The sequence below is a fragment of the Odocoileus virginianus genome, chromosome 10 (genome assembly GCF_023699985.2).
Source record: "Odocoileus virginianus isolate 20LAN1187 ecotype Illinois chromosome 10, Ovbor_1.2, whole genome shotgun sequence".
In the NCBI taxonomy this organism is placed as follows: domain Eukaryota; kingdom Metazoa; phylum Chordata; class Mammalia; order Artiodactyla; family Cervidae; genus Odocoileus; species Odocoileus virginianus.
Window position 1 is genome coordinate 2,001,524 of NC_069683.1, and position 23,996 is coordinate 2,025,519.

At 40.0% G+C, this 23,996-nt stretch overlaps 1 protein-coding gene and 1 pseudogene across 1 annotated transcript; one reads left to right on the forward strand and one right to left on the reverse strand.

Moving 5' to 3' along the window:
- On the reverse strand, positions 1–3,996 carry LOC110124007 (olfactory receptor 5B2-like; annotated as a pseudogene).
- A 7,401-nt stretch (positions 3,997–11,397) lies between these two features.
- LOC110124006 (olfactory receptor 5B2-like) lies at positions 11,398–12,348 on the forward strand. Its single transcript, XM_020872300.2, has one exon. It carries the CDS (start codon positions 11,401–11,403, stop codon positions 12,346–12,348), a length of 948 nt encoding a protein of 315 aa, XP_020727959.2. The 5' UTR covers positions 11,398–11,400.
- Positions 12,349–23,996: the final 11,648 nt, after the last annotated feature.

Genomic DNA, 23,996 nt, shown 5'->3' on the forward strand with positions numbered 1-23,996 from the left:
TTAAACGCCGCTTGGGAAAATCTGAGAGGAATTAATAAAGGTTACTGTTCTTAACTGGGCTTCCCAGGTGGTGCTAGTGATAAAGAATCCAGCTGCCAATGCAAGAAACAGAGATGTGAGTTCAATCCCTGGTTCGGGAAGATCCCCTGTCTCAGGAAATGCAACCCACTCGAGTCTTCTTGCCTGGAAAATTCCGTGGGCAGAGGAGCCTGGTGGGCTGCAGTCCATGGGACAACAAAGAGTTGGGCATGCCTGAGCAGCTGAGCGCACACGCTGCACGTACTGCAGTGTCAGAATTCTGTTGGAAATGTTGCCTTCTCTGTGACTCTCGTGAATGCACCTCCGTGTTCCTCAGACCATAGACCACAGAGTTCAGCATGGGGATGAGCACAGGAGCAGAACACAGATGCCACTTTGTCTGTGTCCGTGGAGCGCCTGGAGCTGGGCTGTAAGTACATGAAGATGATGGTCCCACAGAGGATGGAGACAGTGGTGGGGTGGGAAGCGCAGGTGGACAAAGCCTTACAGTGCCCCTAAGCTGAGTGCATCTTCAAGATGTTTACAAATATTAACAGATAGGAAATCAATATAATCAGAAGAGCAAAAGAGACATTAAAGCTCATGGTGAAAACAAGAACCACTTCACTAATGTGTTTCTCAGAGCTAGAGAGCCAGGACAGCCGGAACATCACAAAGTCATGGACTATGTGGGACCTGCATAAAGAAGGACAGAATATGGAAAGAGGCATTCAGAAATCTACAAACATAGGATCCCATGGTCAGACATGCGCACACATGTGTCGTCCTGGCGGTGGTGGTATGCAGGGGCTTCCATACTGCTGTGTAGCGGTCATGAGCCACTGAGGCCAAAAGGCAAGCTTCCACACTTGCAAAGGCTACGAAAAAGAACATATGAGCGGCACTGCATTGTAGGAGACGACCTTGTCTCCAGTGAGTAATCCAGCCGTTACTATGGGAGCGACAGCTGAGGAGTAACCAGAGTTCGCCAGAGACAGGTCACTGAAGAAAAAGTGCATAGACGCGTGCAGACGAGAGCCCAAGAGAAGCAATGTGACCACTCCCAGGTTTCCAGTCACATTGGTGAGGTAAATGATAGCGAACGTGATAAAGAGGGGGATCTACAGTTCTGGGGAGCTGATCGGTCAAAAGAGGATGAACTGTGGCACTTCTATCTCGGTCTCCATCAATGCTATTTGGGAATTATGAGAGATACTGCAGTAGTGAGAAATAAAGGGGAAAAGTGACAAACAGAAAAGAAATTGCAGTGAAATTTAAATGCATTATCATGAACAATTTCTACTTCAAAAGTATCCTGATCTAATATTAAGAACTTTATGTGTAAATGTGTGTATGAGTGTGTGTGTGTATGTGTACAATGTGTAGTCCTATTATTTTCATTTTGCCATTAAAGGAGTAAAAGATTTGAGAGATTATATGATATTCTACAATTCTATTGCTAGTCTAAAAAATTCAAGACTGAAGCCTAATTTTCATCTACTCAAAATCCAGGGGCTTTTAATCACCTCACTGTCAACACATATAAAGGTACTAGTAAATATAAGGATGGTAAAAGGTTAAATTGCTGTTAGATCTTGCTGATTTATTTATTTCCTTTTGTTCTCTGTGTAATTTAAAGAATAGTCACTTCACACTTCTCCTTTTTTTACCTTTAATGAGAGACCAACTGTTAATGAACAAGAAAAAAAATTGCTACCTGCTCAATCAGAGCACCATCTGTCTTATTTTTCACTCATCTTCTTTAGGGAAGCAACAGGAGTGTTCATAAGTACCACTAAACTTCTCACCAATGGAAATTTTGATATTAAGACTCCAATCTCAAAAAAAAAAAAAAAAAAAAAACTCCAATCTCAAATCACTATTTTGGAAAAAAGGTTCAAAACATCATTTCTATGCTCATAAAATTCATAGTATGAATAGGCTTCCCATTGTTTTTGCATGAATTACACTTTTCACTGATAGTGTTTATGGAATAATTATCTCACTCGTTGAAGAGAAGGAACAGTCAGTCCTGAATAGTGAATGTGAAATCAGAAATTCAGCCATGAAATAATGCCTGAGTAATGATAAAGAAGCTGAATTGTAGGTAGGGGTCAAAAGACTCCAAGTACCTTAAGACAGTGAGAGATCAAGGACGAAACTCTAACAAGGACTCAGGAACCAGGACTAACAGGGACCCAGGAACCCAGGTTCAAGTCCCAGGTCCACCATTAATTCTTGCTGTGCCCTTGCAGGCATCACCTTCTCCTCGCTTGTAAAATAAACATTGTGAACTCCCGTGTGGCTTACAGAGTTGTGTCTGTAAATAGCAAATAAGGGAAGATCTACTGAAAAACTCAGTAGAGAGGGTTACCATTTTAAATTTATTCAACATAACTTTTATCTTGAGGTGATTTCCTTGGCCATGGTTGTAGGCTCGTAGCAATTCCTCAGGGAGGAGGGAGACCTGGCTGCAATGACGATGATTAACTTTCGGGTGAGTGTACGATGACCGAGGAGCTTGGCATGCAGTCAGGCCCCTCTAAAATGATGCTGCGTGGAGTGTTGTTGGTATTTCAGAGGCTGGTGCAGGGAACCAGGATTGAGTTACAGAGACATGGTTCTCTCTGGGGATGCCCCCATGGGACCATCTACAGCTCCTCAGCCCACCTTCCCAGGGAGGAAGTAACTGAACACCCCGTATGGGGACCTTATTGCACACGAGTATGCATGCATATTTTGGTATTACTTGCCATTCTTTTTTTTCTTTAAATGCATAATTGCAAAACTGCAAAATCCACAAATTTTTGTGTATTATTCTAATAATTTAAATATGTATAGCTATCCAACCATTTATAGAGCACTTCTACCATGTAAATGAAACCCACGGTTCTTCGTGGTCCACTCCTCCTAGCCACTGCCCCTGGAAACTACTTGTTTTGCGTATATAATTTTTTAGCAGTACTCCATTTTTTGGACATTAGATTGTTTGTTACTCAGTTGAGGAGAATTATGTTGGTTTAGGGTTTGGTGATTATGAATAAAGCTGATATAAACATATACCCTAAAGAGTTTTTCTGCAAATATAGGTTTTTATTTCACGTAAGTAAATATCTGTGAGAAAGATAGCTCGGCCATAAAGTAAATATGTGCTTAATTGAAAAAGAACGTCAAACTGTTTTCTGAATTTGTTCTACTAGCTGGTTCTCACCTGCAATGCATTTCACTTGTTTCCTATTTTTCCCAGGGCTTGATGTTTTATTGTGTTTTAAAATTTAATTCTTGTCTCATATCTTTTCTTGCTCTTTCACAAAGATGTCTCAAAAAGCTCTCAGAAAAACCTCTTTAAAAACCGCATGTGCCTTACCACCACAGCTCTGTCCTAGGAACTTTTTTGCGACAAAGGAATTAGATCCATGATTTCGTCTCTCCTTTTGCCTCTGATCTCACACTCCACCAAAAGGCATCACACTTTTTTTAGTGCAGTAAATCTAGTGGTCACCCATTTGTTCTATGCATGGAGATGGCGTCACCCTAAATTTAAGTAATTTATTTAACTCCTCCAAACTCTAGTTTCTCATCTGTAAAGAGGGAGATAATAGCACACAATTGTCAGAGGATTGTTAGGACGATCATCAGATGACATCTATACCAAGGGGAGTACAGTTTCCAGGGCATTTCTGGCGTCCCTTAAGGTTAAATATTACTTTTCTTATTCTCAAAAATTGGTATAGCAAGTTTCACAAATATACTGGTGTTCAAACAGTCCATTAGCTTTCCTTCACATGTGACTGCCCCATTGCAACTCAGCGGAGATATTTACTAATTGTAGACAATGGACTTGGAAAAATGTGTCATGTCAGGGCGGGTGAAAGCACATGTATAACACACTAGCTGACTCCTCCTGACAGACTGAGGAAACTCAATTTTCTAGCTCAATTTGCTGTTGTGGCTGATGACACTTTCATTAACCGACATCTTTTAGTGACCACATTAGGAAGCTCTCTTTTTCCCAACACAAACTGTAATGGACATAGTAGCATATCGAGAAGCAAATCTGTGAGAGGCTGAATAATGTCTCCAAATAAATGAGTCCCCAATATCTTGGACCTTTATATGGCTACTGTTATGGACTGAATCATGTCCGTCCTCCCCAGATTTAACATGGTGCAGACATAGCCCTTAATGTGACTGTTTCGGAGAGAGGGACGGCAAAGAGGTAATGAAATTATATAAGGTCATAACAATTGGGCTCTAATCCAATAGAACTTCTGCCTTATAAGCAGAGGGAAAAGTATCAGAGCTCTCTTTCTCTACCATGTGAGGCCACAGTGAAAAATTGGCATCTGCAAGCCACGGAGATTCCTCATCAGGAACTGAATTGTCCAGCACTTTGATCTTGCAATTTCCAGCCTCCAGTAACACAAGAAAAGTAGCGTCTGTTGTTAAGTCACCCAGTCTGTGGCATGCAGTTATGGAAGTCCAAGCTGACTAACAGTTATCTTCTGTGACAAACAATTTGCAGTTGTGGTTAAGTTAACAGTATTGACATGGGAAATTAACCCAGATTATTCAGTGGGTCCTAAATGCAATAGCCAGTGTTCTTAAAAGAGATAAGGCAGGAAAAATGGCTGATTAAGGAATTCCACAGAAACACCAGAAGAGCAAGCAGAAATTTTCAGAATCAAATTTTTGCCATAACTCTGAAAAATGTTAAAAGATTTATAGCAATTAACAAACACTAAATCATAAAAATCATGACAATCATGGAGTTTCAGTCAGTTCAGTCGCTCACTCATATCCAACTCTTTGCGACCCCAAGGACTGCAGCACGCCAGGCTTCCCTGTCCATCACCAACTCCCAGAGCTTGCCCAGACTCATGTCCATCTAGTCGGTGATGCCATCCAAGCATCCCATCCTCTGTCATCCCTTCTCCTCCCACCTTCACTCTTCCCCAGCATCAGGGTCTTTTCCAACGAGTCAGTTCTTCGCATCTGGGGGCCAAAGTAATGGAGTTTCAGCTTCAACATCAGTTCTTCATGAACATTCAGGACTGATTTCCTTTAGGATGCATTAGTTGGATCTCCTTGCAGTCCAAGGGACTCTCAAGAGTCTTCTCCAACACCACTGTTCAAAAACATCAATTCTTCAGTGCTCAGCTTTCTTTATGGTCCAACTCTCACATCCATACATGACCACTGGAAAAAACCATAGCTTTGACAAGATGGACTTTTGTCAGCAAAGTAATGTCTCTGCTTTTTAATATGCTGTCTAGGTTGGTCATAGCTTTTCTTCCAGGAAGCAAGCATCTTTTAATTTCATGGCTGCAGTCACCATCTGCAGTGATTTTGTATCCCAAAAAAATAAAATTTGTATATGTCAAACCCATAAGTGACCTCAAGCCAAAGCAACAGAGTCTTCTGAAACCTCACATAACAAAGCATACACTCTTAAAAAATAGTGTAGAAGACTCTCCGTGAAAGGATTACAACTCACAGCAAGCAACAACAGCAACAGCAGAACAACTCTGGGAGGAGAGAGATTCTGATCTCTAGAGTTACCACACTGTAATATTCTAAAAGTCCAGTTTTCAACCAAAAAAGTAAGAGACATTTAAAAAACATGAGAGTATATTTCATCCACATAGAAACAGAAATTAACAGAAGCACAGACATTGGACTTATTAGTGAAAGATTTTACATCAATTATTTTAAGTATCCTTAAAGAATTTAATTAAATATAGAATAAAGGTTTAAAGGAATATTGAGAATGCATTTTCAACAAATAGAGAATATCAACAAGACATTGTAAATAGAACCAATAGATTTGGAGTTGAAAAGTATAATAAATGACAATTAAATGTAGTCCTACAATGAATGTAGGATATGGATGTGTTAATAATCTTGACTGCTATAATCATTTCACTATATATAAATCTTTGTGTTTTATACCTTACATTTATATAATTTTTATTTTTAAATTAAATTAAAAATAAGTACAAAGATCAAACTTTTTAGATGCCAAAGAAAGTATCTAGTTTAGATACTTATACTGCTATAAGAAAATACCATAGATTATACAATAAACATTTATCTCTTGCACTTCAAAAAGCTGAGAAGTCCAAGGTCGAGTAGCTGGTCCATTTATATCTGATAAGAGCATCCTTTCAGTCTTGCAGATGGCCAACTTCTTGCTATATCCTCACATGGTGAAGAGAGACAGCTCTTAATGTCTCTTCCTTCCTTTTTAAAGGCATGTAGTCCCCACCTTATTATCTCCCCACCTTCATGATAAAATCTAACTCTAGATGCCTCTCAATGCCACACCTCCAGATGTCATGGCACTGTGTATTAGGACTTCAACATATGAACTGGGAGGAAGAGAGAAAAAAAAAATTCAACCTGTTGCAGAGAGAAACATAACAGAGTAATAATAATAATTGTCCTAAATCAGTTTTCTTATTTTAAAAAAATTGAAGTGATTATTCAGTGGCCTGATAGCTTTAAAAAAAATAGGACAAAATAAATATCAGGCTAGATTTCCATAGCCAGATAAACTATTTGAATATGATGGAAAAATCAAACATTATCAGAGGTACAAAAATCAAAAGTTAGTATACTATCCACAGGTGCAGAAGTTCAGTGAAAGTGCTTCAGCAGGAGGCAAGAGATTAATTCATCAGACTGCAGAAATTGGGAGAGGAGTAGAGTGTAATTTGTTCTTTTTCTTCATTCTTATCTGCAGCAAAGGTGTCTTTTGATTTTCTATCCTGCTTTAATTATGTAGAAAAAGTAATGGTAGGAACTGCCCATCAAAGGGGAGACCACTAATCCTAGGATAAATATTAGGTTAGATTTTCCATAAGCAGACCAGAGTCGAGGATTTCATTTCAGGGAATTCCCTCGGCTCCAGCGGTTGGGACTCTGCATTCTCACTGCTGAGGTCCCGGGTTCAATTCCTGGTTGGGGGGCTAAGATCCCGCAAGCTGAGTGATGTGGCTAAAAAAAGGAGAGGGGGATTTCATTTCAAATAGTTGTATGTTAGAGTTAACAGAAGAAAGCACTGATTGAGCCGCAAGCAAGTGAATCAGGAACAGAAGCGTGGCCAATACAGGCGACCTGAGTGAGTGTGCTGCCCATGTGGACGACTAGGCCTCAGTTACACCAGGGGTCACTTGAAGACCACATAGACATGCCTCAGAGCTTTACTGCCTGCAAGATGAAGAATCTGAGGGATTTATCACTCTGCCTCTATCTGCCAACTACTGATGGCTGCCACCAGAGAAATTATATGGTTCATACATAGACTGAACATATTCTAGCAGCAAAAATAAGCCCTCATTGTAAGAGCTGGTACTCTACACAGACAAAATGATTGCCATGGGTTTGTAGCTAGGGTACCACTAGCCTGCACAAGAGGGTAATTCAAGATCGAAAAAAACCCATCTTCCTAGAGACCTAAACCAAAATTTTAAGTTATCAATATTAAAGTTGATTTAATTCCCATCTTTCTTATCCCTGTGCCACATCTGTGTGTTCAATGCAAACCCATAAAAGAGATAAAGACATTATTTGTCAGTCTCCTAACACATGCAGTAGCCTAATCTTTGGCTAGAATATTTAAAAGATGGAAAGGTGAAAAAGGAAAATGTTTTGTCCATAAATACAAAATAAAATTTTAGTAGAGACTGATGCTGGGAAAGTTTGAAGGCAGGAGGTGAAGGAGATGACAGAGGATGAGATGGTTGGATGGCATCACTGACTCAATGGACATGAGTTTGAGAAAGCTCCAAGAGTCAGTGATGGACAGGGAAGCCTGGTGTGCTGCAGTCCATGGGGTCACAAACAGTTGGACACGACTGAGCGACTGAACTGAACTGAAATGATAGTTCAAGTCTCAACAGTCACAATAAATTAAATGGATTAAATCTGCTGTTCATGTACATAAATTACATCTTAATAAAATATGGGGGGAGGGTGACATGAGTTGCTGAAAAATACATCCATGTGCTCCTCAACATACCAAGCTATGTCCCTGTAGGCAGTTGAATTGTTTCTTCCCCAGATACGTGAGGAAAGAAAAATTAGTTACCCTCATAGGACACCTGCTCCCCCAAGAGCAATGTATCTTTATAGTTTTCTCCTGGTTCCCATTTATTAGTCTCTAAATCTTATGATGACACCACACGGCATTATTTTTTTTTTAATGGCATTAGTTTTGAAAGGCTAGACTCCAAGCAGAGGCCATTTGTTCACCATTTATTCAGGTGAATGCTAATACATTTTAGTCAACACATTGGCCTTTCCTTAAGCTATTTATAGAGAGTCTTTAGAGACAGCAGGGGAAATGCCCTATGGTAAAAATTGTATTCATTCTTGTTGAAAGGAAGAGGTCTAAGGTCTTTTATAGACCAACTCTCATTTGCTCTTTATAGGCAAAATACTGCAAAGTATGTGGGAGTGACAATTTTATTATTTCTTTTTTAAATGTCATAAATAAAAAGGCTGAACTTGGCAGAAGGTAAAGAACTCTTCCAAATACTCAGAACAACCCAGTAGATGTGAGACTTGAACTCAAGCTTCCTAGCTCTATATAATTATCTTTTCTTCATTTCTTTATGATTCAGGGACATTGGAACTTTGAAGCAGATCGTGAGAGACAAAATCCCCAAATAATTTTGAGGATGATTTCTGACTTCAGATTCATATTTCAAGATTGCCTTTTAATTTTCTCAAAGAACACAGTAAGCTCCTATATTCAATATTCATTTTTAGTGAAAAATGCAATTCATGCAGAAGCAGTCACATATTTTATGAGTTTCTGAGCTCATATCTGGCTCTTTGAATACTTTTCTGAAATCATCATATGGATCTAGTATTTAAATGTAAAAATATTTCAGTCAGGAGGTAGTACAGTAATATTTAGGATATGTCAAGCTGCTTTCCTTCAGAGACTGAGCAAAAACCTAGATTAAATGATGCTCTGATTCATAAACGCATGTTGTCATAAACGCATGGTCATAAATGCATGTTGTTTTTCTATGTCATGCGCTCCTCCAGGGGATCTTAGGAGCTTATATGGACATGGATATGAATATGTATGCACAAACTCTCCTTCTCCTGTCTAATCGCCTATCTCTCTATCCATCCATCCATCCATTCATCACCCAGTCATCCATCCATCCATCCTCTATATTTCTATCTATCTGCCTGCCCACTTGTCTGTCTTGTCTGATTTCTGTCTAGCTGAGAGATAAACTAGCACATAAGCATTATGTCAGAGCTGTCACTAATCCCCATAAATGTGATTTGGGAATGGATTCATTCTACATGTATGACTTTGGACAAGTTAGTACTTCTTTTTGCATTTCTTTTGATTAATAGACACAACTAGGAATTTGGCCACATGATCTATGAAGACACCTCAGATTCAATAATCTCTAATTCTATAGATAATTTATCTATTATATACTTTTTTCATTCCCATTGTAGCAGTCTAAATAATGGCTTCCAAATATGTCCACATTCTAATACTAGAATGTGTGTTTATGTTCTCTAATGTGGTGACAAGTATTGTGTGCATGTGACTAAATTAAGAATTTTTATTTTACTGGATTGTCCATTTGGGCCCAATAGGAATTTACCTATCCTCATAAAATATAGCAAATGCTAGACAAGAAATTATAGCTTATACTATGATTTGAGTGATATGTTTATATACAAATACAATCAATTCAGACACATGAAGGAATGTGTGGAAGGGCCAGGTAGAAAATGGTAACAAGTAGTAGTTAACAGAAAATGTATGCCCTCTCAAAGACTTAATGTACAAACTAATTGACTTAAAACATTTGTCTTGCTCTTGAACAATCTGCAGGGTTAAAGGCAATGCCACAGACATGAATTTTCAACCCTCAGTATCTGCAGTCCAGCTAAAAGTTGACAGTAATGACTCTAAGAATGAGTCTAAGATAGGAGTCATTCAACACAAGCTAAAATGCGTATCAAACTAAAAAAAGTACTTAAACAAAACAAGTCTTGCAGATCCCTGGCTTCTTGCATACAGTAGTTGGCAAAGCCAATAACATAAGACAAGAAGACAGAGTGGGAAACACTGTGGGAAAAAAAGAAAGAAAGAAAGAAAGAAAGGTCCAAGTGCACATAGTGCATGAAAAAAGTGGAAATCAAAAAATAAAACTACAATACTTAAAAACCCATCCACGCCTTAAAGCCCTGCATGTTGTCACCAACCTTTTCTAAATAGGCTCCATCATTCTATCTTAATTATAAGATTATAGATAGCACTCATCAAGATGGCACTGAACACCCACACTGTGTGAACTGCTTGTCATGATTATTTTATTTAACGCTCACAAGAATTCTGAAGTAGGTTCCAATATCACCTTCATTTTATTGATCGATAAAAGGAGCTTCAGGAAACTCGGTTTAGGACAGAGGTCTCCCAGGTAGTCAACGGCAGGGTTTATAGGGAGTGCATGCGCCTGTCTCCTCGGAACTCAGTATCTTACCCCAGTTCCATCCCCTCCCTTCAGACCTGATTTGGCTGGTGGTATTTGTCTCTAATGCTGCATGCATCTCACTGCATCTATACATATATCTGTGACTTACTCTACTGTGTCATCCCAAGCATAAAACTTGGTAGAATGGATACAATAATCAAATGTAAATTGAATAAAATTAAAACTAATTCAAATTCATTAATGTCATTTACTATGAAAACCATTCTGATGACTCTAAAGCATTGCTCTCTTAATAGCCATGTAAACTTGAATAAATTACTCAATCTCTCTGTTGCCATGTTACTAATATATATAGTCATAACAACTATCAATTTAATAAGAATAATGAGAGTATTAAATAAATACACACGAGCACTATAAAAGCATAAGCTCTTGGGCTGCTAATTCACTTCAGTCGTGTCCGACTCTTTGCGACCCCATGGACTGTATCCTGCCAGGCTCCCCATCCATGGACTTCTCCAGGTGAGGATACTGGACTGGGTTGCCATGCTCTTCTCCAGGGGATCTTCTGCCCCCAGAGATCCAAGTGGCATCTCTTACCTCTTCTGCATTGGCAGGCAGGTTCTTTACCACTAGCTCGACCTCTTGGAAGACTCAAAAATCTGATTTAGAGATCAATGCACTCCAGGCATATAACCCTCCAAGCTCATCACCCCTTCCTGTAACTCAGATTTTTCATATAGGAAATTTACATGTTGGAAAGGTGTCCATGAAGAATCTTCTCTGTGAATTCTATTATAATAATATGAAGTTTGTGCATTTCAATTTCTGTGCAGCTCTTCTTTCTGCATCACCCTCTCCCTTATTTTCCTTACGAGAGCATCTTGTGATTCTTAAATCCATGAAGAATAGCACCGAGGTAACCGATTTCATCCTGCTCGGACTCACAGCTGACCCACAGCTGCAGGTTCCTCTCTTTGTAATCTTCACCTTCGTTTACCTCCTCACTCTGATTGGGAACCTGGGGATGACCACGTTGATCCTGCTGGACTCTCGTCTCCACACACCCATGTACTTTTTCCTCTGTAACCTGTCTCTGGTGGACTTTTGTTACTCCTCCACCATCACTCCAAAGGTGATGGCTGGGCTCCTGAAAGCAGACAAAGTCATCTCCTACCATGCGTGTGCCACCCAGATGTTCTTTTTCGTAGTCTTTGCCACTGTGGAAAGTTACCTCTTGGCCTCGATGGCTTATGACCGCTACGCAGCAGTGTGCAAGCCCCTGCATTACACCACCGCCATGACCACAAACAGGTGTGCCTGTCTTGTCGTAGGCTCTTATGCCTGTGGTGTTCTGAATGCTTCTGTCAACACTGGAGACACGTTCAGTCTCTCTTTCTGTGGGTCCAATGTGATCCATCACTTTTTCTGTGATGTTCCAGCAGTCATGACTCTCTCTTGCTCTGAGAAACGCATCAGTGAAATGATTCTTGTTCTTGTCTCAAGCTTCAATGTCTTGCTTGCACTTTCTGTAATCCTGATTTCCTACCTGTTCATATGTATGACAGTTTTGAGGGTGCGCTCACAAGAGGGGTGCCAGAAGGCTTTGTCTACCTGCGCTTCTCACCTCACTACTGTTTCCATATTTTACGGGACTGTCATTGTCATGTACGTACAGCCCAGCTCCAGCCACTCCATGGACACAGACAAAATCGCATCTGTGTTCTATACGATGCTCATCCCCATGCTGAACCCGGTGGTCTACAGCCTACGGAACAGAGAAGTCAAGAGTGCGTTCAACAAAGCTGCTGAGAAGGTGAAAGTTTCTCTAGATGTTCTCTTGCTGTAGAATCTACAAAAGCTGTTTAACCCCTTTTGAATCTGCCCCATGCAATGATAACGGCCATGGGGAGGGAGTTGGGAGGGGGATTCAGGACAGGAAACACATGTGCACCCATGGCTGATTCATGTCGATGTACAGCAAAAACCACTACAATATTGTAAAGTAAGTAGCCTCCAATTACAATAAATTAATCAATTTTAAAAATTAAAAAAAAATGATAGTGGCCATCTGGGACAGAAAGATACAGATTTTGTCTCATATTTTTTCTCTCTTTAGTTGAGGAATAGTCCCAACCATTTAAAATGCAGGCAAAATGTAATAATGGTTTTTAATGAAATATGTGTTTTTGTTGGCACATTTTATCTAGAGCTAAATAATTATAGCAGTTTAATAAACCAATGCTTCAGTCATTACCGAGTGATTTGGAAAGAGAAAGCATATTCATGTGAAATTTACCAAAGGTAAATAGCCCTATTAGAATAAAAGGATGTATATGATTCACTTATTTTTACCTTAATCTTATGAGCACTAACTCTTCACATTTTGTTTTTAAAATTTCACTGAAAATAATAACAATGCTACCCATTTTTTGGCAATAAATGTTTTTAAATTGTTGATGCCACTCCAACATTTATATTCTACTCAGCTATCTCATGTCTTACCAATATTCAATTCATTCACTCTACTTCATTTACACTGATTTCTACCAAATCTGGACCACTCCGAACTCGCCCTTGTCTCACCTTCTTTGCACTGATGTTTCCACTGCATGGAATATTCTTCCACTCACTTCAGATTCATAGTTAAATTTTACCCACTTGGGAGATCATAGAGGCTTGCCATGAGCTACTTTATGAAATAGTCACTTCCCTCCCATGGAGTTTTTTTTCTAAGCCTGCTCTCTCATCTCCATAGTCATTATCAGCATGCAGCTCTTATATTTATTTACTCACCTGTTCATATCTTTTTCTCAACTTGAATGGAAAATCTCTTTGAGCAGTAGCTTAACCTGGTTATTGCACTGGAAATAAAGCTTTGAAACTTGATTTTTAAATTATTTTAATGAGCATTATGACAGCTCCAGAAATTCCAAATTATATAAAAAAAGCAAGCTGCAAAAACTTTAGGGGAGAATTCACCAACATCCAGTTGACAATGACCCCAATTTCTTGCATCTGCTAACATCTAATAATCCCTGTTCTTTTGAAATTCTTCAAACTGCTTGCTCACTTGCAGCCAACCAATCTCTGACAAATGTACCTGAAGACCTCTCCCACTTCTAAAAAATCGTATCCTAATAAACCGCTTGTAAATCATACACTGACTCAGTATTTATTCATTTTACTCCACAAGTTGTGTGGCACGGCCAAAAAAACCCATGGATTTATTTCTGACAGTTCTGGAGGCCAAATGTCAAGGGTCAGGTTCATTGGGGTGAAATGATGGTGTATCTGCAGAGGTTCCTGGAGAAGGCGATGGCACCCCACTCCAGTACCCCTGCCTGGAGAACCCCATGGACGGAGGAGCCTGGTGGGCTGCGGTCCATGAGGTCGCGAAGAGTCGGACACGACTGAGCGACCTCACTTTCCCTTTTCACTTTCATGCACTGGAGAAGGAAATGGCAGCCCACCCCAGTGTTCTTGCCTGGAGAATCCCAGGGACGGGGGAGCCTGGGGGGCTGCCGTCTCTGGGGTCGCAGAGTCGGACACGACTGAAGCGACTCAGCAGCAGCATCTTACCTACTCCCGGCCCAGCTCCAGTCATTCCGTCGACGCAGACAAAATGGCGCCCACGTTCTGTACGACGGTCATCCCCAGGCTGACTCCCGCGGTCTGCAGCCTAAGAAACAAAGTCAAGAGAGCTTTTAAGAAAGCTGTTGAGAAGGCAAAATTGTCTCTACGTTTCATGTCTTAAAGGTGTAGAATCGACAATAACCTGCATAATTTCTGTCAGATCATCGCATTAAATCATATTTTACTGCTCACACTACATGAAAATTACGGAGATAATACCTTTCTTCTCAAAACCTGTCACTTAGAAAAAAGAAAATAATGTGTCCAGATAAATAATATCTGAATGAGGATGGCAAAAGGAGACCTTGAGGTTTTTTAGATCTTGTTTGTCAAATTTTATTAATTATCCTTCATTTATTCATATGGTCGTATTTTCTCCACCATATTCTATGCAAGTGTATTTATAAGAGAGGGGTCAAACTCATCAAAAGAAGCACATGAAAGGATCTTGTGTGTACACATACACACAGGTGTGAGAAATTTGGTAAAGGAGTCAAATGGACGATAGCTAGGTTATAGTTAAAAATAATTAATTATGCTATCAGAATATAAATTTAGCATTTTTCACTTCTCTAGCTTAAAAGACTAGTGGAATTCTAAAATGAAGAAAAACATGATATAGTTTTTTTTTTTTTAATAAAGATATACATTTTGGCTCTTTTTTGTTGTGTTTTTTCTTAACTGAACTAGAGTTGATTTACAATATTAATTATTTGCCTTCAGGTGTATGGCACAGTGATTAGTATTTTTTCAGAGCTATGCTAGTACAGCATCATAAAGGAGTTCATATTTCTGCCTTCAGTAAGTCATTTGGTAGAAAAAGTATGGTCACATTACAATTTTCAAAAGCAAGAAAACCAGAGAGCACACACTAAATATAACTTTATACTGAAGTCTCTGATATAACCCACTTTATTTCAGCATTCTCTCTTATTTGTCTGACCAACTTTTTTTTATGTATTTGTTCAACTCTAGTATCAGGTAAAGTCATTCCAAGATTGTCAACTGGTACCCAACTCAGTCTTGTCATAGAGTTCCTTTTACTTTTAGACTATGGGGTTGACAATTTCCAGTTAATACATTTTTTTGACATTAGCTAAATCTTTTTTTCCCCTCCCCTTTCAGGGACTTAGATTCTTTTGTAATAGTCTTCCTTCTATCCTGGGGTTTTCCAACCTCCAAATTGATTCCATTTGTTTGTTTGTAACATTAACAGGTCACTCTTCATGACAAGCAGTTCTACGGGCCTTGATGAATGCACACATTCATGTATCTGCCATCTTGAAAACATACAGAATAATTTCATCACTCAAAAATTCCCATAGTGTCCCTTTTATAGACAATAGCTCCCTGTTCCCCTAGCCCCTGATTACCACTGAATTATTTTCCATCTCTACAGTTTTGCCTTTTTCAAAATGTCATACAAATAGAATCTGATAATGTGAAGTGTTTTGGTCTCTTTTTCTTATCAAAAGTGAAAGTGAAAGCTGCTCAGTCGTGTCCAACTCTTTGTGATCCCATGGATTATACACGGAATTCTCCAGGCCAGAATACTGGAATGGGTGGCCTTTCCCTTCTCCAGGGGGTCTTCCCAACCCAGGGATCGAACCCAGGTCTCCCACATTGCAGGCAGATTCTTTACCAGCTTAGCCACAAAGAAAAACACTTTAAAATCATCTATGTTTTGTAGAAATCAATAGCTCACCTCTTTTTTATTACTGGATAATATTCCAGTTATATCTATAAATACTAGAGTTTGTTTAGCCATTCACCTTTACGAGTATATCTGTTTGCTTCTAGTTTGGGTGAATCTCAGTAAAGCTGCAGTAAACACTGACAAACAGGATTTCGTGAAACATAAGTTTTCAGTTCACTATGGTAAATAGTTAAAGAGTGCAAGCACTGGATCATACGGTAAATCCATACATAATGTTATAAGAAATTGCCAAACTGTCCTGAAAAGTGATTGTACCTTTTTGCATTACCATAGCAAATCAATGAGTGAGGTTCAAATCTTTACTAGTATTTAACACTATCAGGATTTTTTGCCATTTTAACAAATTCAGAGCAGTATGTCTTTGTGGTTTCAGTATTTATTTTCTTAATGAAAAATTCTATTGAGCACAATTATGTGTACTTCTCGTCTGAATATATTCTCTTGTAAAGGTTCAGATCCTTCACGCATTTTTAATTGAGTTGGTTTTTTTTATTTTGCCTTTAAAGGACATTCTATATATTCTATAAAATAAATTCTTTATACAGTGACATCAACAAGATAAGAGAGTACATTTATCCTCCCAAGTAAAACAACAGTTACGTCGATAACTGCAGACAGGAATGGCTCTGGGAGGGCTCAGGAGTCCAGTTAGGAATCTGCAGTAACACAGTGAAGGATGAAAAAGGGAGAGTAAGTACAGAGAAAAGGTCACTGTGGGAGATCGGCAGAGATGAGGCGTCTGGCTGGGAACAAAGCGGAGTGTCGGTGTCAGGGTCGGTCACAGGCTGAGTGCCGCCGGCTGCAGGGCCCACCGTGAGGACCCCACGCAACCTCTGCCACTGAGGGTCTCAGCGGCGACACTACCACTCCCCACAGCTTTTGCGATGGGGACCCCCGTGAACCCCACAGTGTTCATTAATGTAGATTCCACAGAGGACTCCTACCACTTAAGCCACTGAGGTAACCAACGGCTGCAGACTCTGGAGAGGGAGACACTGACCCCACCCCCGGACCCTCCCCCAGGGCAAGAGCCACGGCTGGACTGCTCTGAGCCCTGGGCTCACGGCCTCCTCCAACCCTCCGCTTGCCGTGGACCTTGGAGCCAGCCCTTCTCGGAACACTGGTTCTGGGGCAATTCTCCTTGTGTCTGCACTCAAGATTCTGGCTCCATGGCTGCTCTGCACACACCACACTTCAGTCACCAGGACCACTGTGAGTGCAGGCTAGCCTGCACCCAGGACTGCAGGATGTGAGCTCTGCACACCCAGGCCCAAGTACACAGCCACTCGGAGCGCCCGCATCAAAGACGCTCAGAAGTGTCATTGCACCGGCAACGTCCCCGCTCATACAGAGCTCTGGGCACAGCCCTGAATGAGCAGACCTCAAGTGTTCTCAGGCTACGAAATCAATGGTAACTCTGGGAGGTGATAAATATGCTAATTATCTTATGGTAATAATTTCACAATTTTACACCTATATAAACATTACATAGTACACCTAAAATAGACTGAATTTTTATCATTCATCCTCAATAAAGCTGGAAAAAATGTAAATAATCATTTATATGTAAATTGAAAATATTATATGCAAAGAAATGTGATTTGCAAATATTTTCTCCCAGCCTATGCTTTCTTTTATAGAACAAAAATTCTGATTTTGATAAGTAAAATTGGTCACTTTGCTCTTTCATAGACCATCCTTTAGACGGTTAAGAATCCACCTGCCATGCAGGAGACTTGGGTTCAATCCCTTGGTTGGGAAGATCCCCTGGAGGAAGCCATGGCAACCCACTCCAGTATGCTTACCTGGAGAATCCCCGTGGACAGCGGAGCCTGGGGTCCACAGGGTCGCAAAGAGTCGGACACGACTGAGCAACTAAGCACACAGCACAGCTCTAACAAATTCAACGCCAAGCTCAAAACTTTCCCATGTTCTTCTGTATTTATTGGAAAAGTTCTATAATTTTATGTTCCACATTTAAGTGGTATCCATCTTGAATTAATTATTGTTTTAGATATCAGGTACACTCTGAAGTTCATTTGTTTTTGTATATAGACATCAACTATTGCTGCACTATTTGCTAAAAAGAATATCACTTTTCCATTTAATTGCTATGGCAAAGACTAGTTTGCTATATTGTATGTTTCTATTGACGAAATCTCTGTTCTGTTCAAACGATTTATGTGTCTATTGTTTCACCAAAATACACTTTCTTGATTAATGTAACTTTAGAGTAAGTCGTGAAATCAGTTAAGGAGCATATTTCAACTTCGCTCTTCTTTTTAAGAATTACTTTAAGTATTCTAGTAGCTCTACCTCTTCATATGAATCTTTCAGCTTGAATGTTTCCAAAATTCTTGCTTGAATTTTTATTGAGATCAGGTTGAATCTGTAAATAAATATGAAGAAACTGATATATTAAAGTCTTCCAATCCATGAAAAAATATACCTATACATATATACACACATACTTGTCTTCTTACTATACAGCTATAATATTTCTTATCAGATACATGATTTGCAAATATATTCTCCCATCCTTGGGTTATACACTCACTTTAGTGATGGTATAATTTGAAATACAAATGTTTTTACTGTCGATAAAGTCCAATTTACTTTTTCTTTTATTATTTAAGTTTCTGCTGTTTTATGTAAAAACCAACTGCCAAACTAAAGGCCACTGTGTCAGTTATCTAGGGCTGCTATACCAAGTACCACAAACTTGATAGTTTAAAACAACAGAAATTTCTTCTATCACACAGGTCTACATGTCTGAAATTAAGATGTCAGCAAGACCACATTCTTTCTGAAACCTGTAGGGAAATTTGTCCTTGTTATCCTTAGTCTGTAGTGGTTTTATGGCAAACTGTGGAGATCCTTGGCTTGAAGTTGCCTAACTACATGGCCTGAGCTTGGGCACTGACGGAGGGGGGCAGTGGCCAAGCCACAGCAGCTCCAGGGTGTGAGGCGTGGGCACTGGTGCTCTAGACATGGGTGTCTATACGACAGCCACAGAGCTAGTGTCTGGACAAAGACCAGGCAGCGAGCAAACACTGCTCTGGGGTCCAGTGCAGGGGCATTCCTTCTGCAACACTGGCTCCAGTGTCTTGGGTGTGGGCACTTACGGAGTGGCTGTATGATTGTGATAAATAGAAAATAAGTGGAAAGAAATTAGAGATGTAAATAAGTAGAAAGGCATCTGATGTTCATGGGAAGGAAAACAATATCATTAAGATGCTAATACTACCCAAAGTGATCTCAGTTCAGTTCAGTTCATCCACTTAGTCATATCTGACTATTTGCGACCCATGGACTGCAGCACACCAGGCCTCCCTGTTCATCACCAACTCCTATAGCCTGCTGAAACTCAAGTCCATCAAGTCAGTAATGCAATTCAAACATCTCATCCTCTGTCATTTCCTTCTCCTCTTGCCAGCATCTTTCGCAGTATCAGGGTCTATTCCAATCAGTCAACTCTTCACATCATGTGCCCAAAATATTGGAGTTTCAGCTTCAGCATCAGTCCTTTCCATGAATATTCGGGACTGATCTCCTTTATGATGGATTGGTTGGATCTCCTTGCAGTCCAAGGGACTCTCAAGAGTCTTCTCCAACACCACAGTTCAAAAGCATCAATTCTTTAGCACTCAGCTTTCTTTATGGTCCAACTCTCATATCCATACATGACTACTGGAAAAGCCATAGCTTTGACTAGAGGGACCTTTATTGGCAAAGTAATATCTCTGCTTTTTCATATGCTGTCTAGGTTGTTCATAGCTTTTCCTCCAAGGAGCAAGTGTCTTTGAATTTCATGGCTGCAGTCACCATCAACAGTGGTCTTGGAACCCAAGAAAATTAAGTCTGTCACTGTTTCCATTGTTTCCCCATCTATTTGCCAAGAAGTGATGGGACTGAATGCCATGATCTTTGTTTTCTGAATGCTGAGCTTTAAGCCAACTTTTTCACTCTCTTCTTTCATTTTCATCAAGAGGCTCTTTAGCTCCTCTTTGCTTTCTGCCATAACAGTGGTGTCATTTGCCTATCTGAGGTTATTGATATTTCTTTCAGCAGTCTTGATTCCAGTTTGTGCTTCATCCAGTCCAGCATTTTTCATGATGTACTCTGCATATAAATTACATAAGCAGGGTGACAATATACAGCCTTGATGTACTCCTTTCCCAGTTTGGAACCAGTCTGTTGTTCCATGTCTGGTTTTCACTGTTGCTTCTTGACCTGCATACAGATTTCTCAGGAGGCAGGTAAGGTGGTCTGGTATTCCCATCTCCTGAAGAATTTTCCATAGTTTGTTGTGATCCACACACTCAAAGGCTTTGGCGTAGTCAACAAAACAAAAGCAAATGTTTTTGTGGAACTCTCTTGCTTTTTCAATGATCCACTGGATGTTGGCAATTTGATCTCTGGTTCCTCCGCCTTTTCTAAATCCATCTTAAACATCTGGGAGTTCTCAGTTTACGTACAGTTGAAGCCTTCTTGGAGAATTTTGAGCATTACTTTGCTAGTGTGTGAGATGAGTGCAATTGTGCTGTAGTTTAAACATTTTTGGCATTGCTTTTCTTTGGGATTGGAATGAAAACTGACCTTTTCCAGTCCTGTGGCCACTACTGAGTTTTATAAATTTGCTGGCATTTTAACAGTGCACCACTTTAACAGTATCATCTTTTAGGACATGAAATAGCTCAACTGGAATTCCATCACATCCACTAACTTTGTTTGAGAGGACCAATATAATTTCTTTCAAAATCCCAGTAGCTTTTTTTTTTTTTTTTTTGCAAAAACTGAAATGCCAATCCTAAAATTCATATGGAATTGCAAAAAAAAAATCCAGAAATGTCAAAGCAATAGTTGTGGAAGAATAGCTCTAATACCTCACTGGTGGGAATGAAAAATGATGTAACTGCTGTTGAAAACCATTTGGTGGTTCTCAGAAAGTCAAACACAGAGTTACCATATAACCTGGCAATTTCACTTCTGAATATATACCCAAGAGAACTGAAGATGTATGTTCAGCAAAAATTTGTATATGAATATTCATAGAAATATTATTAACAATTGCCCAAAGGTTAAAAGACCCCAAATATTCATCAGATAATGAACCCACTGTGGTATATCTATACAATGGAATATTATTCAGCCATAAAATACAATGAAGATTAAAAAGTATTACCACATGGAAGATCTTCAAAAGTATTATGCTAAGTGAAAGAAAATGACATAAAATGACAAAAATTATATGTGCCCACTTAAATAAAATACCTAGACTGGGAATATAAAAAAAAACAAAGTTTTGATTACTCAGTGACAGGGGATTTAGGAATAGGAAGAATGGGACTTACCAACATATATGAGGTTTATTTTTGTGGCAATAGAAATATTCAGGAATAAGGTTCTTGTGATTATGGCATAACATTGTAAATACAAAAAAATTTGTACACTTTAAAATGGTGAATTCTATGCTATTCATAGGAGAGTGAAAATGCAAGTTTAAAACTCAGCATTCAAAAAACTAAGATCATGGCATCCAGTCTCATCACGTAATGGCAAATAGATGGGGTAAAAAATGGAAATAGTAATAGATTTCATTTTCTTGGACTCCAAAATCACTGCAGATGGTGACTGCAGCCATGAAATTAAAAAATGCTTGCCGCTTAGAAGAAAAGCTATGACAAACCAAGATAGCATCTTACAAAGCAGAGACATCACTTTGCTGACAAAGATTCACATGATCAAAACTATGGTTTCTCCAGTAGTCAGGTACAGAAGTGAACCTTGGACCATAAAGAAGGCTGAGCGCCGAGGAATTGATGTTTTTGAATTGTGGTGCTAGAGAAGACTCCTGAGAGTCCCTTGGACAGCAAGGAGATCAAACCAGTTGATCCTAAAGGAAATGAGTCCTGAATATTCACTGGAAGGACTGATGCTGAAGCTGAAACTCCAATACTTTGGCCACCTGATGCAAAGAACGCACTAACTGGAAAAGACCCTGACGCAGGAAAAGACTGACAACAGGAGAAGGGGACGACAGAGAATGAGCTGGTTGGATGGCCTCACCGACTCAATGGACAAGAGTTTGAGCAAAGTCTGGGAGATAGTGAAGGACAGGGAAGCCTGGTGTGCTGCAGTTATGGGGTCGCAAAGAGTCGGGCATGACCTAGCTACTGAACACCAACATCTAATGTAATCTTTAGCACTCTCATATGCGTATGTGCTAAATTACCTCAGTTGTGTCCAAGTCTTTGTGACCATATGGACTGTATCCCACCAGGCTCCTCTGTCCATGAGATTCTCCAGGCAGGAATACTAGAGTGGGTTGCCATGCCCTCCTCCGGGGATCTTCCCAACCCAGGGATCGAACCTGTGTCTCTTATATCTCCTGCATTGGTAGATGGGTTTTTTATCACTAGCGCCACCTGGGAAGCCCCTACTCTCATATGAGGGATATCCAATATTATTGCTCCTCTTTTTATAGGTGATATACTGATTTTTGGAGAGACTGAATAACTTGACCAAGGTCACCCTGCAACAGATGATAGAACTAGGATTGGAAGGGAGACCATGTTACTGCAGAGCCCAAATTGATTAAAAAAACAAAAACAAAAACAAAAAAAAAAAACTGTGCTTGACAGCACTGATAAAACAGAGGTAATCCTGCCTGGGTGTTTAGGACAGAGAAGACTATGCAGAGGAGAGAATGAAACCATCTTCTTAGTTCTAAAAAATAAGAATAGAGGTTTCCCCAAATCAGCCCAGTCCAGCTCTGTAGTGGCAAAACAAATGGGTATTTTGTTTAAAAGAATTGAGAAACAGACTGATTTCCAGGTTTTTATGAAAGAGATAGAGAAAGCTTGCACAAGGTTCTGACACCACATAGGCCGGAGACTTTAGGGAAGTTTTCATCTGCACTGCCTAACTTGTCTGTGAGGCTTCCCTGATGGTTCAGCAGTAAAGAATCTGCCTGCCATGCAGGAGCCACAGGAGACGCTGGTTCGATACCCGGGTGGAGAAGATCCCCTGGAGAATGCATGGCCAATGCACTCCAGTCTTCTTACCTGGAGAATCCCAAGGCCAGAGGAGCCTGGTGAACTACAGTCCACGGGCTCACAAAGAGTCAGACACGACTTAAGTGATTCAGCATGCACACACGCAACTTGCCTGGGGCACTGCTGACTTGCTGGCTAGCTGCTCCTCCTTCTAAGTTTCCATCCTCCCTTGCCTTCATAAATACGCTCAGCTAAAGTGCATGCAAACATTATCCTCTGGCATCTCCCAGTCAGGTTCAGGCTAGGAGGACCAGTCTGGGACCCAGAGCCTCATGAGATTTCCACTCACTCACTGCTAAATGTTTCCCCTGAGATTGGCTGTGTGACAAGGTCGTTTTCTCTGCCTTTATATTTGCAAGAGCACAAACCCACGTTGTGTTTCACCATACAGAGCTCCGAGGGTGGGGAAGGAGCTTCTCCAGCATGAAGGCTTTCTGGATGGTGACTTCTAGTCCATAGCCTGAACAAGCAGGCTCTCCTTACTGTCGCCTTGTACCTTCATCTGTCGCGCCTAGGACAAAAGTAAGTATCAAGAAATCACACCATCACAGCCAGTTAGAACGGGAAGGACCTCTAGAAGTTCCCACTGTTTTAATTCTTGCAAATGAGGATGGGAAAGGCTCAGAGAGTTTAGAGTTAGACCTGCGAGCTAGGCATCGTCTCAGCCCCAGTTCAGCCCCCTTTCCACTCCGCTGCGCCACCCTCCAGCACCTGCACTTCTCTGCTCATCGTAATCAGGTGTCTCACATAAACGGTGGAGTGACGGTTAGACCCACAAAGGGAGACTGCATCCCCTAATTTATTTTGTTGGTTTGTTTAGAATGTACTACAGGACTAGGTAGAAACATCATAGCTCCCTTTCTGAATTTCAGGGTTTGTAGGAAACTTTTAACATCTGTTTGTGATCTCAAATATAAAGCCATTTTCCTTAGAAACATCAAAGTTTGAGCATTCAATATTATTGACTGAATATCCTGCAGTAACCAAGAAAAGGTGTGATAGACTACAGAAAGCAATTTGTCTCAAATTGTCTGAATTTAAAATGTTAGTACCTTTGTGGTTTCTAAAGAATTTTTATATCTATTG

Coding starts and splice junctions, on each gene's coding strand:
- LOC110124006 (XM_020872300.2), top strand. CDS start 11,401: ATGAAGAATAGCACCGAGGTAACCGATTTCATCCTGCTCGGACTCACA.